Here is a 15,854-nt window from a genome sequence, read left to right on the forward strand (position 1 = left end):
ACACACATATACATAAACACACTGTATTGTCTGTGTTAAACGTCTCCAATGCACGGTGCATTTTTTTCCTCCATGAATGTGGATTACAAACCATTAAACCAGACGGGTAACACTCTCTTAAGCTAAAGTTGAATAATATTATCTTCATCATTATCTTCAGCATTATCATCATCATTATCATCATCATTATTCAGCACGTGTCTCACAGGCCGACCCTCTCAAGGTCGGAGCCGCTATTAAAATCTCCTCGAACACATTCATCCTGCAGGACCCATTTTGAGTCTTGCTCCGTGGAACACAGAACCCTACCAGCTACCTCGTGTAATTTCCTCTTATCCTCAGAGTGAAATAACAGCCGCAGCTCAGCGTGCAAGCAATTAAAAGTTGGACTCCCACCATGTTTTCCTTATCAGTGTGTGCTGCAGCGAGCGGGGCACCCAAACAAAGCTGATTCCTCAGTCATGTGCCCGAGTGTGAATCGAGCTCGTCTCAAAGCCTGTAGGCACGAAGAAAATGGGCAAATAATTGGATATTTTTAAATATTCTTTGTATTTAATGGCTGACTTAAGGCTATAAGCCCTCTGTTGTGGTTGTGTGAGGCAATTAAGCCATCTGGAAAAACAGCACACACACAAAACACACTTGTGCCTGTGCAAACGTGACAGCTTCTGCTAATTTATTATTAAGAGCTGGCCCACACACTTGTATCCCATCTGTGCATGTAACCGTGGTTTTTCCACGATACACCAACAAATCCAAGTGAGAGTTCAGGGTCATGATTTGAAACACAGAAAAAGCTTATAATATTTGGCCTCTAACTTTAACACAACTGTGCATCTCGGCCATTGTGTTCATCTCAACTGATATTTGTTTAGCCAATTTTGATCCATGGCTTTCAAACACAATTACACCATACACAAAATTGACAGGTCTAAAGCCTAAAAGTGTTTAAGTCTGTTGCTCTGGACATTTTCCCAGACTTTTCTTTGTCTGCGTGAGTTTGTGTGAGAATACAGCAGGAAAATGTCACAGCGAGCATATGGCTTTGTTGATTGATGTTTGGGATGTGTTATTCCGTATTCCATAAACTGGAACTATACAAATATTTCAGAATGAAAAAGAGATGGCCGACACATAGAGGACGCCAACGAAGCTGTCAACTTAGAAACACAACAAGGCTTTAGAGCTTTTAGCAATGAGGGAGATCATTTATGCATCATTTCCTGCCTCCTGCATGCTATAACCAAAACACAAGCCTTTCTACTTTGTGGTCAGAGTTTTTGTTGTGCAGGGGGAAACCTATTCCTATTGAAGGATGTTAGACTTAAGATTATTGTCAGTGAAAGAACCTCATTCCTAAAGCATCCATAGGTAACCGATTGCACCTGGGCTCTGATAAGACTGTCACTTTGTTTCCTGAACCTTCAAACGTTTTGGGTTATACTGTATACTCTGGATAGAAAGCTGATTTTTTTTTTTTCTATGAAAAGTCACAGATTGTTGCACAATGAGGCTAAATCCTGTCTGAGTGAAGGAAGAACAATCCAAAGTCTGTACGACCTGTATCTCACAGAGATTGATGGTCACGTCTGCTTTCCCTGCATGTGTATGTGTGTGTGTGTGTGTGTGTGTGTGTGTGTGTGTGTGTGTGTGTGCGTACAAGTTTGTTTGGCAAAGACTGGAGGACAGCCCATCTCCCAGTTACTGCACTCACACTCACACACTCAAAGAGAGAGAGAGGGAGAGAGAGAGACAGACAAAGAGAGAGAGAGCCTTGTTACACTCCTCCTCAGGGATTTGCTTCCCTCCAGGGGGGCTCAGGGAACGGACCTGCTGCCCACACTGCTGAATGAGAGAGACAGGAGAGAGAATGGGGAATGAATGGGCCGAATGAGCGAGTGAGCAGCAAGAAGTGGGACTCGTTTGACGGGTTTGGTTCCCCGCTGGCACCGAGCATGCCTCACTGGCAGGTCCTGGCTGTCAGTGGTACCTGCGTACTGGTCTGCTTCCAAACGGACTGGGTGCTGGTGGAGCGGTCGCCTCTTCACGCCGCAGCTTTAGGCCTGAGCCAGTCCCAGCCTCAGCCTGCGCCGATCACTCAGACATGGGGCCGGTCTGCTGCAAGCCGGACAGACTGAAGAAACAACATCTCCAAGGTAACGGGAAACAGATGCTGGAGATTTTTTTTTACAAGTGTGGTGGAGACTGGAGCGGAGCGCCTGGGTAGCTGTGAGACTGATGGGATTTACAGTATGCTTAGAACAATCTCCTCTTTATGGCTTTTCTTTCTGCACAGTGTGGCGGTGCCCACTCCTGTTCTCACCCCTGTTTGCTGGGAGCTTTTACACAAGATGCATCATTTGTTGAGATTGTCACACTTTGGAATTGAATCTATTCCTGTGTCTTTCAAATTTGCTATGGATCCGACAGACTTTTAAGGTTGAAAGTTTTGTTTCACCAGAGTTTCTAAGTGTAGCCATGCACAAACTTTTTCGATAATCTGCTTTATTCCTCTTTTTCTATCTCTCCTTCTCCCCTTTCTTCTGATCTTTGTGTATCCTGACGTGCAGATTAAGGTCATCTGGCCAAATCTTTTCCAACTTCCATTATTTACATAGCTTGGCAGTTTCTTCCACAACTGACCGTTCAAACACAAAACCTCTCTAGTAAAATCTAGTGTAACTGTAACTCACAGTAGACAAGGGTTGCGGTGGGAAACAACAGCAGTGGTCGATAAACTAAGATGAGGGTTGATGTTAAATATGTGTGTGTGTGGTTGTAGTTGATTATCCCTGTTCTTACTGGCAGTTTGTTCAAGAGCACCTGATAAATATTGTTCAATTATTTTTCAATGTTTATCTCAGCTCTTTGTAACCCCATCACTTTGCTGCTCAGCTAAACAATGCCCTACTGCACCTGATGAAATAGCTTTTTGATGCCACTCGCACAAAATAACTTAATCATGAAACATTGGTCTTCAGTTGACCTGATGTGTATTTCACAATAATGAGACGTTTAGTATGCAGAGCGTAAATCCTGAAACACAGTCGAAGAATTGATTTTTTAAATACACACAAAGGAAAGCTGCTGGAGCGTGAGACTGAACATGTATCATCACCATGACTCCATTATCAGGTTCAGGCAGAATTACTGATCTAAGATGCAGTTCTACCTGCACTGGTCCTTAGTCATGTTTTTGTAATACCCTCTCCATCTTTCTCTCATTCTCTCATACATGCCAACAATAAGCTGTAGAAATCCCAAACCAGTCATCAGTCACATTATCCCTAGAGGATGTAGCCTGAGGGACAAGGAACATCAACACATTCAATGGTGTTGAATATAATCTGCAGTAGAAGTGGAGGGAGCCGCGGAATCAAGGTCCCGCCAACGCACATTCTTGACCAATCCTGAGTCAGTCTCAGCGGTCAATCATGACTTTTCACCCCATTTTTAGCCTCAGGCAAGTAATCAAAGTTTAAAATTTGATTGGTCCATGTTCCATCCACTTACAAGGAGGAGGCGGGTTTATGACTAACAATGCAAGGGTTAAGGTGTCTTGATCACCACCTGGTGGCTGGCTGCAGCACAGATCATAAGTCTTGCCTCCTCCATGTTAGTGGATGGCATACAGACGGAAATAAAAGACCAAGCATACACGTCAAAGACATTCTTCTCAAAGATGGTTTCTGTAATTTGGGCAGTTCTAATCACATTGATGTTTGTGCTAGCGCTATTTATCCTGGTAAGATTGCTTTTTAATTTGTTATTTGATTCTATAAAACGACTCATGATTGGCCGAGCGAATGTTTTGGTGGGACATCGTTCCTGCAGCTCTTGGTTCTGCACTGCAACATGGCCGTGGTTGTATAGTTTGGCTTTGCTTCTGGATAGGGAGGGGAAGTGGATAGCTGTCGTCCATATTTATATACGGTCTAGGATTATCTATATATAATTAAACAAATTTGCTTTTCAATGACTTTAACATCGGAGTAATGTAATTACTTCTTCGACGCTTAATAGATGCAATCACGTTTTTCTTGCACAATGCTGTTCTTTAACACTCACACAAGAGCAACACCTCATGATTTTGGAAGCTAACTAACAATGTTCATCTTTTATTAAAGTAACAAGGTTTACAGTAGCGATGACTGACACATAATCACCACCTCTTTGAGAAAAACATTACCCAGACTGGCTTGTGAAGACTATCGATGCTTTGACGGTGCAGCCCCTCCACTCTCTCCTGCTGAGTATCACACCCCGTATTGTCAATTTAATAAGTTCAAACAGTGGCACCAGCGAGATAATGGCTTTTCCTTTGCACTGTCAAAACCGCCCGTCTCCCTTCCTCACTCCTGTCCACTTATCTACCATTCAACGGTTTCTATGAGCCGCCTGACATTTGAGAACCGCAGCTATAATTGTTAAGGATATATCTTCCCTTCTCAGACGCTGAAAACGCAGCAGGAGCTTTTTGAACGTGCAGACTTAAATGTCATCCTCTGTCTGATCGGCGTGTGGAAGAGCTAATATTAAAATTCAGAACCGGGACTTTGAGAAAACAACTCAGTTTTAAGTGAGTCTCTGTAAAGTCTGTAGCTAGTGTTATCTTCATTGGCTCTAGAAAAGGGACCTTTTGGGGCTCTCATCCCTCCAGCCTTGGATGTTCCAATGGTTTTCGGGATTGATTTTAAGTGGCTCTGCTTGTGTGTGTGTGTGTGTGTGTGTGTCTTATCAGGTCACGATTCACTGACGACTTAGGTATTGGACGTGCCCACAGGCTCCGTAACGTCTAAGTCTGTTTCTCTGTCTCTTTATTCAGCCGATTAGTGCAACTCTTTTCCTGAGGACAAATGAAAGGACTAATTTAAATTCTATTGTACATATTCACACACACACACAGGCAGACACACACACACTGAGCACATGCGAAGATAGGCTGCGGTGTGTTGTTCATCAGGACAGTGTGAGTTTGCAGAGCTTGGTGACAATGGCACTTAGCTTTATGGCACCACCGTTTGTATTTGGATTCCCTCCTCACGGCTAAATGACTGCGACAACAATGACTGTGACTGTGGCAACAACATCTTTCAACACTAACGGCTCGGGCCAAACAGAAAACACACAACCTTCTCTCCCGATTTATGTAAATGTGTAGCAGAAAGAAAGCAATACTGTGTAAATGTGGTTTCTATTTGTAGCAGCTGATCACCTCTCCGCTGTATTTCAATACATGTTTAAGTATTTAGACATTTAGTGTCTCTGAAATGTTGGAAAAGTATGAAATCATCTTTATTAATGTATCTGTTCATAATGCAGACTAAATTCATTCCATGAAAATGAGAACTGGTACGATTATTACAGTAAGGGAGGGTCTGAGAAAAAACTCTACACCCAAAGTGCAGCAAATGTGCCACCTAGTGGTGAAAAGCCCATATAGCACATTAGATTGTCAATCCCAGACAAAACGCTTTTCTGATATGATAAATAAGATAAGAGAAGATAATTAATTTGCCAGCTTGCTCTCAGATTAAAGTATCAACAATATACAATAGAATAGAGTATACTAAATAAAACAACGTTTTTAAGTTAAAAAAGTGAGTCAAAACTAAAATAGAAGTATAAAGAGCATACAGACTGATGCATAACTAGTGCCTTATAGCTAATAATAGAATAGAAGTGAGATTGAAAAAAAGACATTGAAACTAATAATATACAAAAGGGGCAATAAGTATAAATAATAAAATAAGTAATTAATATGGGATATTGCACACATTTAAATAATATAATAAGGAAAAAGTAAATTTTAAATCCAGTAATCAACAACCACTTATGGGATAAAGTCAGTAAATACTATTTGCAGCCTGTTCTGTACTAACATTTACTTTCCGTCTGCTTGTCCCTTCTGTTTGTCCCTGTAGGTGGAACAGGAGAGAAGGACCGGGCACCAATCAGTCATGAATCCTTCCTGCTCATGGCAAACTCCCAGACGGACATGGATGACTGGGTCAAGGCCATACGGCGAGTCATCTGGGCACCGTTTGGAGGAGGTAAAGTCAAATCGGTTTGATAATCAACCCAAAAACGTTGACACGTCTCATAATAACATGAGATCTGCTGTTTTTATAGCAGTTTGCTGTGTGCTCGTAGCTGTAAATCTCTCTCATGGAAGAACTTCTCTACATACATGTACATACATGTTGCTCATTCATTTCTGAGGATGTGCACAACCTACATACTAAACTGATGCAGGATTTTTCCAATGCGTATTTAATATCCAGTATATCCTGGCCCTTATGTGGAGGAGGAGGAGTTTATGTCCTTTACTGCAGCCAGCCACCAGGGGGCGATCAAGACGCTTTGGCTTCACTTTTGCGGAGCTGTCATGTCGTCCATCTTTATATACAGTATATGTTCCAACCTCAAAAGAATGAGCAGCAATTGAAATTAAAGGGAAGATTGTTTTGCAGAAATAGCCAATTCGCAAGGTGAAGTATAATTCAACAAAATCCAGATTTCCTCATTGAGTTTGAAAACCACCACCAGCCGTTCTGATGAAACATTCCTCATTTGTCCTCATCTGTGAAAGTTACAACAACTCTTTAACCTGGACTGAGGCAGCTGTGGATTTCAAGGCTTAGCTGCGACATATTTACATTGCTACATGGAACAAGATATTGCTGCTGAAACGGAAAAAGACCCTGGTGTGTCCCTGTTATGCTGTATGAGTTACAGACATGAGCCCAGCCATGCAAAGTATCATCTACCCCTCCACTGTGTCTCATTTCCTATGCCAGCAGTTAATTCTCACCCCGATGTCACTATTATACTGCCGTACCTGACAGGAGAAATGTGATCACAGTTCGCTGTCATCTCCTCAAGTCGAGTATGAGTTTGAATTCTAAAATAGAGAACTGTCTCTTGGGGTTTCTGCTTGGTGGTTGGCACCTGTTGAGGCTTCATTAAAGTACATGTACAATTGTGATTGCAGTTCAGCCTGTGGAGTGGGTTGCCGCGTCTCTTCTAAGTGTAGCGGTGAGCCTGCGGTTAATTCTCAGCTTGTCTGCTCCGGACTGGACGTCTGACCAGTGTTACTAAACAGGAGGCCAGAAATATACGCAGGCCGTTCTGGATGTAAACTGGGCCATAAGGAGCAGCTGAAGAGCACGGTGTTGGGTTACAAAGGGGCTGTGTATTAATAGGGTGATATATGTCGAATAACACACCGATGATTTAGTGTATGATGTCAGTGCTCTCTTTTTAAAATTACATTTTCAGCAGCTAGATTTAACCCCTGCTGGCCAGACTCGAATGATGATTGGCTTAAAAAGATTTAGAAATTTGTTGCATTTATTGATCAAAATGTCTCCAAATTACATTAAACATAAAAGGCATCAAATACTCATGGTTGAGAAATTACTTTTGCTGTTTGTCAGTTACCAAGATTAAGCAAAAACTACCTAAATGGATAGTTCACAGAAACAGGAAAAGCATAATCTCATTATCTAATCACCACTAAGCCGATGGAAAAGTGTTTTGGGTTTGGGTCCACAAAGCACTTTTGGATTTTTATAATTGAAACTTAAAGTTATTAACTGGGGATCGATTCTTAAAACACCTCCATGCTGCTCCTGTGGTTTCGTCCGAGTCTCATCAAATCCCTGATATTCAAATTTGACTCTTACAATCACGGTGTACGTGTTAGCATTGCCACTTCTGTTAGCAGACTTTTAGGCTTAAAACACGGTTTAAAGGCCTCAGCTTTCAAACAGAATATTGTATAACATTAATTAAGTTTGGGAATAATTTGTTTACATGAACTTTGACTTTTTAGTATTGTCCACGTTCCAAACATCGTAGAGGCAGGTTTAAGACTTATACCCTAGCCCTCCACCAGAGTGCGATCAAGACGCATTGGCTTAACTTTTGGGGAGCCGTCATGTCGTCTATCTTTATATACAGTCTATGGTTGTGATGGGGTTTAAAACCCCTAAATCATACCCACCCCAAGATATGTTATACATATTTAAAGTTCTGTCACATGGGGAAAGAAACATCACATTCATCTATAAAGTGTAGTGGTAATCTGTGAATCCATGTTAGCTCGGTCACATTTCTCTAAGCCCTCACACATTCTCGTGGGGGGGGCTTGTCTCTCAGTTCTCGGTCCAGAATAGATCTGTCGCCAACTCACAGACCTGTCGTTAACGGCAGGACTATGGTCACGGCAGACTGACCCCCGTCTGCTGGCCACATTGCTCTGCTCCATCAGCTGCTGTCTGCTGCTGCTCGTCCGTGCTACTCCTCGACTGTAGCTCGCTTCAGAGGCACAGGACTTTGTAAATGCGAGGTTAATCTACCGGAGCAGTCAAATGCCTGAACTGGAATGGATGAACTTGGTGAAATGTGGGTTTGGGGTGTATGAGAAGCATTCTCTGCTGCTGTGCAGCCGCTGCTCGGTGAACTACTACGATTACTGCGAGCTGTCGACCAGCTGTGACTGCTGCAGTCAGTCAACAGGTAACAGACAGTAAGGAATATTTAGTTGTTGCACAAAAGTGTTGAAAATGATCTTGTTCTTTCTTGCGTATTGTTTATTTTGGCTAATAATTTCCATTTTCCATCCTAAATGTGTCAAACAAAGATCAACAGTTTAACACTTTTCATTCTTTGAAACTCTCCTCAACCAGTTCAAAGCAAAGTTGTGCAACTTTTTTCCTCAAACAGCAGCTTCAAATTTAATTTGAAGGTTCACTGACTTTGAATGTGGAGAATGTTTCCTCATCTCCACTCCTCAATGTGAACGTCTGTTCTTACTCCTTGTAACTTTGTGACTTTGTGTGGAACTGACTGAAGCCTTTTTATAGGACATGACCTACAGGTCAAATTTTGTTTACCTTCCACCTTATTCAGATGAGAGGTGGAGCAGCCAGAGGCAGAAAGAACCGTGAGCCACCCAAAAACAGTGGTCAGCTCTAATCAACACTAACTCTCTTGACATCTTTGTCGGTGTCTCCTATGTGTAGGACTTTGCTTTTTCGCAGGGAGACATGTGTTTCTTTATTTATTTGTGCGTCTGTCGGGTGTTAGAAGCGTCATCAATTGCTCCCACTCAATCGCGGTAAATCCAGCGTGGGATCGCCTGCTGTGTTCACCCATTGACTTCTCCTGGATTTCTACCGACTTTATACCAGGAGGTCAGGCGGAAAAATTCTGCAGAAACTATGAAGCGTCTAACTCTCAAATTTGCATTCACACAGTTCAGTCCAGTACATGTTTGAGGGCAGCTTGATAGTCGAAACATTCATTTTTAGAATGAGGACCAGCAAGTTCAGAGTAATATTGAACTGTAGATCGGTCCAAAAGAATGAGACGTCATTCAAATTATTTCAAATATTGTTGTATTTGTTACACCTGCAGATCTTCAGGTTCAGGAAGCCGGGGATCACAAGGAATATCCACGGTTGAGTTGTGTTTCTGTTCACTGACACAATTAATGTGGCTGCAGGGGGCGCTGTGGCTCAGTAAAAGTGAAATAGTGTTGCTTTAAATTCTGCACCAAGGTACGTGCCTGCAGAGGACAGGACAATAGGTTGATGTTGGCCATGCTGTGGTTCGGGGTCCTTAAAACGTACTGAACGTACTGATTATTTCATGTCATGGGCCATGACATGACATAATCAGTAACTGTTGCTACGAGACAAACTCAGATTTAGATAGATACAGTTACAAAATATTTATAACCTTCGATTGTCTTCGATTGAGAGTACAAAAAAATTATTCATATGCATGGATATTTAGTGTTTCCTCTATCTGTCCCCAGGGATATTTGGCCAGCGTCTAGAAGACACGGTGCAGTATGAGAGGAAGTTTGGCCCCCGGCTGGCCCCCCTGCTGGTGGAGCAGTGTGTGGACTTCCTCAGGGAGCGGGGTCTGGATGAAGAGGGTCTCTTCAGAATGCCGGGACAGGCCAACCTGGTCAAAGATCTGCAAGAGGCCTTCGACTGCGGTGACAAGCCTCTGTTTGACAGGTAGGCAGAAGGGGGGGTTGTGGGGGTGCTGCAGCTTTTTAAGAGTCAACATATAGGAGAGAGAGCATTATTTTTCTCTGCTCTCTTGTAGTAACACAGACATCCACACGGTGGCATCCTTGCTGAAGTTGTACCTGCGGGAGCTGCCTGAACCAGTCATTCCCTTCTCCAAATATGAAGACTTTCTAACCTGTGCACAGCTGTTGGCCAAAGATGAGGAGGAGGTATGTGGAAGTGTGTGTTTGTTTGTGTATTTGTACTTATATATATTATAGGACTATTGACTTTGACTTTTTGACGACATTTTGGGAAAGGCACAGTCCTCTCTTGCCCGAGACAGGAGGTGCTACAGTGCCTTGCATAAGTATTCACCCCCTTTGGACTTTTCTACATTTTGTCATGGTATAACCACAGATTAAAATTTATTGCAGTGTGAGTTTATGTAATGGACCAACACAAAATAGTGCATCATTTGGAAGTGGGGGGAAATATTACATGGATTTCACAATTATTTACAAATAAAAATCTGAAAAATGTTGAGTGCATATGTATTCACCCCCTTTACTGTGAAACCCCTAACAAAGATCTGGTGCGACCAATTGCATTCACAAGTCACATTTGCAAGTCACATAATTAGTAAATAGGGTCCACATGTCTGCAATTTAATCTCAGTATAAATACACCTGTTCTGTGACGGACTCAGAGTTTGTTGGAGATCATTACTGAACAAACAGCATCATGAAGACCAAGGAGCTCACCAAACAGGTCAGGGATAAAGTTGTGGAGAAATGTGAAGCAGGGTTAGGTTATAAAAAAATATCCAGAGCTTTGAACATCTCTCTGAGCACCATAAAATCCATCATAAGAAAATGGAAAGAATATGGCACAACCGCAAACCTACCAAGAGGAGGCCGTCCACCCAAACTGAAGAGTCAGACAAGGAGAAAATTAATCAGAGAAGCAACCAGGAGGCCCATGGTTACTCTGGAGGAGTTGCAGAGATCCACAGCTGAGGTGGGAGAATCTGTCCACAGGACAACTATTAGTCGTCTACTCCACAAATCTGGCCTTTATGGAAGAGTGGCAAGAAGAAAGCCATTGTTGAATGGGATCCATAAAAAATCCCGTTTGGAGTTTGCCAGAAGCCATGTGGGAGACACAGCAAACATGTGGAAGAAGGTGCTCTGGTCAGATGAGACCAAAATTGAACTTTTTGGCCTCAATGCAAAACGCTATGTGTGGCGAAAACCCAACACTGCCCATCACCCTAAGCACACCATCCCAACAGTGAAACATGGTGGTGGTAGCATCATGCTGTGGGGGTGCTTCTCTTCAGCAGGTACAGGGAAACTGGTCAGAATAGAGGGAAAGATGGATGGAGCCAAATACAGGGAAATCCTTGAAGAAAATCTGATGCAGTCTGCAAAAGACTTGAGACTGGGGCGGAGGTTCATATTCCAGCAGGACAATGACCCTAAACATACAGCCAGAGCTACAAAGGAATGGTTTGGATTAAAGAATGTTAATGTCTTAAAATGGCCCAGTCAAAGCCCAGACCTCAATCCAATAGAGAATCTATGGCAAGACTTGAAGATTGCGGTTCACAGACGGTCTCCATCCAATCTGACTGAGCTTCATCTTTTTTGCCAAGAAGAATGGACAAACCTTTCCATCTCTAGATGTGCAAAGCTGGTAGAGACATACCCCAAAAGACTTGCAGCTGTAATTGCAGCGAAAGGGGGTTCTACCAAGTATTGACACAGGGGGGTGAATACTTATGCACCCAACAGATGTCAACTTTTTTGTTGTCATTATTGTTTGTGTCACAATAAAATTTATTTTGCACCTCCAAAGTACTATGCATGTTTTGTTGATCAAACGGGAAAAAGTTTATTTAAGTCTATTTGAATTCCAGTTAGTAACAGTACATAATGGGAAAAAGTCCAAGGGGGGTGAATACTTATGCAAGGCACTGTATATACAGTTTTTGCAATCATCCAAACACATTCATACAGTGCATCTATATGTAGCACTTTCTCAATCAAATCAATCACAAACTGCTGTCACAGCCGTCAGGGGCAACTTGGTATTCGGTGTCTTGCCCAAGGACAACTCGGTATGTGCAGAGGGTTGAGACAGGGATCAAACTGCCAACTGTCTTTTTAGTAGACAACGTGCCTCTACTCCCTGAGTCTTGGTCTTCTTAGAGCCTATAGCCACACACACAGTAAAGAAAAGGATTTGCATGACTAACAGAGCAATGAGTATCATCGCTAAAACCAAATAAGTAAATTATTGTGTGTGTGTGTTTGTGTGTGTGTATAATGTTGTGCCTAAAACTGATCTCTCTTTAATCAGGGGGTCCAGGAGCTTGGAAATCAAGTTAGCACTCTACCTCTACCTAACTTCAATCTCCTCAAGTACATATGCAAGTAAGTGCACTGCCTTCTTTTCTTGATAAAGAATACAACAATACAACTTCAGTATTTAACTCTTAATTTGTCTAGATTCCTAGATGAGGTCCAGTCCCACTGTATTCAGAACAAGATGAGTGTCCAGAATCTCGCCACAGTATTTGGACCAAATATCCTTCGACCCAAGATGGAGGACCCTGTCACCATCATGGAAGGTATGATTGATAAAGTCACCATGAACTACCGTAAAATCCAGCATTGCAATGCAGCTGGACGTACTGACAATTAAACATACTTGATACATAAATCTTTCGTTGTCCTGTCTGAATGTGTTTCATATCATCCAGGTACCTCTCTGGTCCAGCACCTGATGACAATCCTCATTAGGGAACACAACCGTTTGTACTCAGGGAGGGACCAGGAGGGACTCACCGTACCTCAAACAGAGCTCCCCATCCAGGGGCATCAGCTGCAACATCGCAGCCTGGGAGCCTGGATCTCTGAGGAGGACCTTCAGAGCGGCCCAGTCTCCATCCCCGACCAAGAGCTAGACAGCAGTGCCTCGTCCCTGGACGCCAAACTGTGTGCGGCGGTCACACCCGCCCAAAGCCCGAACGCTGGACCCAAACTGGGGTCTTCTTCAGGGAAGGGCGAGACAGTGGTTAGCCCGAGCAAACAATCCAAGACCATTCCTTCCTGGAAGTACTCGTTCAAAGGCTCCTCAGCGCCACGTTCTCAGCCACAAGCCAAGCAAAGCAGTGGCGGCGCAGGCTCCGTGGCAGATACAACTAGTGTATCTCCTGGTGGCGGAGGAGGTGGAGGTGGTGGTGGGGGTAACTGGCTCATGAATGGTTTGTCCTCCTTGAGGGGACACCGGCGCACATCCTCAGGCGAGCGGTCCGCCCGTGACCGCGACTCCACCGGCTCCTCGCAAAGACTATCCACCTATGACAATGTCACCTCCTCCTCCAGCATGGGGAGCGTACCGAGCGTGTCCAGCACCCCGTGGTCCACCTCCTCCTGCGAGATCTCCGTTCCAGACTCGGCGAGCGAGCCTTCAGTGAACCAGAACTGTGGAGAGAGTGGGGAGAAGGGGGATTGGATGGAGAGCCAGAGGGAGATCGACAGAGGAAGGGATGGAGGGATGATGACGGACCCGAGCTCTGAGCAGGACAGCTGCGAGGCGATGGAGCTGTGCAGCAGCAGTGCGGCCTGCAGCGAGAACGGAAACACGGTCGCGGCAGCTGGCGTGCCATCCATTATCATGTCCGAGGATGGAGACGAGGTCAATTCAACGCTGAGCAGTCTGGTGGAAGGACTGAAGGACGAGCTGATGAAACAGAAGAGTTCCTACGAGGCAAGGATAGAAAAGTAAGTCAGTGCGCTAGCATTTCCGAAACTTCTTCATAGATGTGTAGATTTCTTTTGTCAAATAAATTGTTCACTATCATGGGTGCTTGGCAATGGTGACTACAACACAATGTTGTCAACTTCCAAGTTGGTATTTAGTGGAATTGATACAGAGTATTTCTTGTTACAAAACATAATTTCTAATTGGTGTCTTACATTACTGGGGAAAAAGGTGAATTTCAATGACCTCTCTGCTTTGCCTGTGTTGTGTTGCATCTCCTCAGACTGGAAGAGTCCAGTACTGCTCTGTGTGCGCAGATGGAGCGTTTGGAACAAGAGATGGAGCAGGAAAGGAAGAAGCAACGCATGCTGGAGATCAAACTGCGAAATTCCGAACGGGCAAGAGAGGATGCGGAGAACCGCAACCGGCTCCTGGAGAAGGAGATGGAGGATTTCTTTTCCACGCTGGGAGATCTGGCCCTGGGTGCAAGGACTAGCGACATTTGATACGTCCGGGCCACTCGTCCGTCTTGTCTCCAAAACTGTGGCTGTCATCAGGGTTCATATTTTGGGGGCTATTTTCTTTCAAGCCCTCCTCAGTGCGTTCCTTTAGAAGAAGAACACAGCAAGAGAATAATGGAACTGGCCATATTTGAATACATTCAGGACAAACTCAGATGGAAGAGGACATTGTGAAGGAAGTAAAAATCAAACTGGGACTGGCTGTGCAGTCCGTTTCAGAATCATCTCCATCAAGCATCAGGCAGTTGTGACTTTGTTTCACGTTAAGCTAGGGCTCCTGGGATCACACTCCAGGGTAATGTGAAGCAGCATTTTAACAGTTTGGATGATCACATGTAACTGGTGGAACTTCCTGTTCTCTGACACTCTCTGACCTGAGAGCACTGACCTCTGACACCACTACAGGACATACTATTGGAGATGTTCAGTCAGCTGATTGAAATTTGTCTCAATCTGATACTTATCTTGAACTTAGATGTTTTGTATGATGTATTTGGGCCATACTGAAGAAAAAGAAAATCTGAGATTTTGAGAATCAAGTTGTAGTTTTAAGAATGAATTACTAATTGAGAGGAAAGTCACTATTTAACATGAAAAAATCATACTTTATTTAGGAAAAAGGCATAATATTACGAGAATAAAGAGAAAGACATTATTTAGTCAGGTTAAACTCATGGTTGCTGCAGTTTGTAAGTTAACAAAATGCTCCACATTCCTCACTTAACACAGGTGATCTTCTGATATCCCCCCTGTAAAATGACACAAGCCTGAATTTACAATTTTATTCTGCCTTCATTTATCTTAAGATATCAGTATGTTTTAATTTCCCTTTAGGTGCCCCAAATAACCCATCACAATTTTGGGATATGGTTTTATTCACATATTTTTCCCTCAGCCTGAATTGGTAGCTAACCAGAAAATCAAACTCTCTTTGGCTGGATATGAAGACAGAGAAGTGTTTTTTGCTGTTTATTATACAAAGTAACAAAAGGTTTTCTGTTTCTGGACCTATAGTTGGAATAAGCAGCAGAAATGAAAGGTAAAGGATCCAGATTTGTCAGGCTGATCTCTCTAAAGCTATTAGCGTGGCTGGAGACCATTAGGGTTCATGTGTTTGCGTGATTTGAGTGAACAGACTCTCGAACAACAGCTTTAGCAGAGGTTCTTTCTCCTGCTGTCTTTATTTGGTCTGTATTTGTGCTCCAAACACATGATGCTGTTTTACTGTGGAGCGGGTTCAGAAATCCAGGTTTTTCCAAGTTATTCTGTTTGGTCACACAACCAATCAGAAGCAGTAGCCAGTGGAACCTCTGCAGTCGCCTCTTCCAGTGCCTCTAATCACTATCTACATGGTTTCCATGTCCCTTTGATGGCAAAGCCTCAGTCGTCGGTTGACTCCGATCCTCACAGATGTCAATATACCTTTAATGTGCAGACAAACACAACAGGGATGATGAACACATTTTCCTCAAGAATGTTCCACTAAGCTCACGCTGCCTCGGTGTGGCCCAGTTGGTGGAGACCATTACCGGTG

The 15,854-nt window shown here is 43.4% G+C and overlaps 1 protein-coding gene across 2 annotated transcripts in view; it reads left to right on the plus strand.

The window, feature by feature from the left end:
* The window catches only part of si:dkey-191m6.4 (rho GTPase-activating protein 22), a 28,650-nt gene extending 13,548 nt beyond the window's left edge, over positions 1-15,102 (plus strand). The window contains exons 1-8 of one of the 2 annotated variants that reach the window (XM_062378876.1): positions 1,711-2,156; positions 5,925-6,053; positions 9,827-10,034; positions 10,126-10,258; positions 12,393-12,466; positions 12,542-12,663; positions 12,796-13,819; positions 14,083-15,102. In XM_062378876.1, the coding sequence (XP_062234860.1) occupies positions 2,105-2,156; positions 5,925-6,053; positions 9,827-10,034; positions 10,126-10,258; positions 12,393-12,466; positions 12,542-12,663; positions 12,796-13,819; positions 14,083-14,305 (1,965 nt within the window). In that variant the 5' untranslated portion in view covers positions 1,711-2,104 and the 3' untranslated portion in view covers positions 14,306-15,102. Of the gene's footprint in view, positions 1-1,710; positions 2,157-5,924; positions 6,054-9,826; positions 10,035-10,125; positions 10,259-12,392; positions 12,467-12,541; positions 12,664-12,795; positions 13,820-14,082 lie in introns of those variants that run through there. The other variant, XM_062378877.1, reaches the window with a different exon arrangement.
* Positions 15,103-15,854: the final 752 nt, after the last annotated feature.

This window comes from Platichthys flesus, chromosome 20, assembly GCF_949316205.1.
Source record: "Platichthys flesus chromosome 20, fPlaFle2.1, whole genome shotgun sequence".
NCBI lineage: Eukaryota > Metazoa > Chordata > Actinopteri > Pleuronectiformes > Pleuronectidae > Platichthys > Platichthys flesus.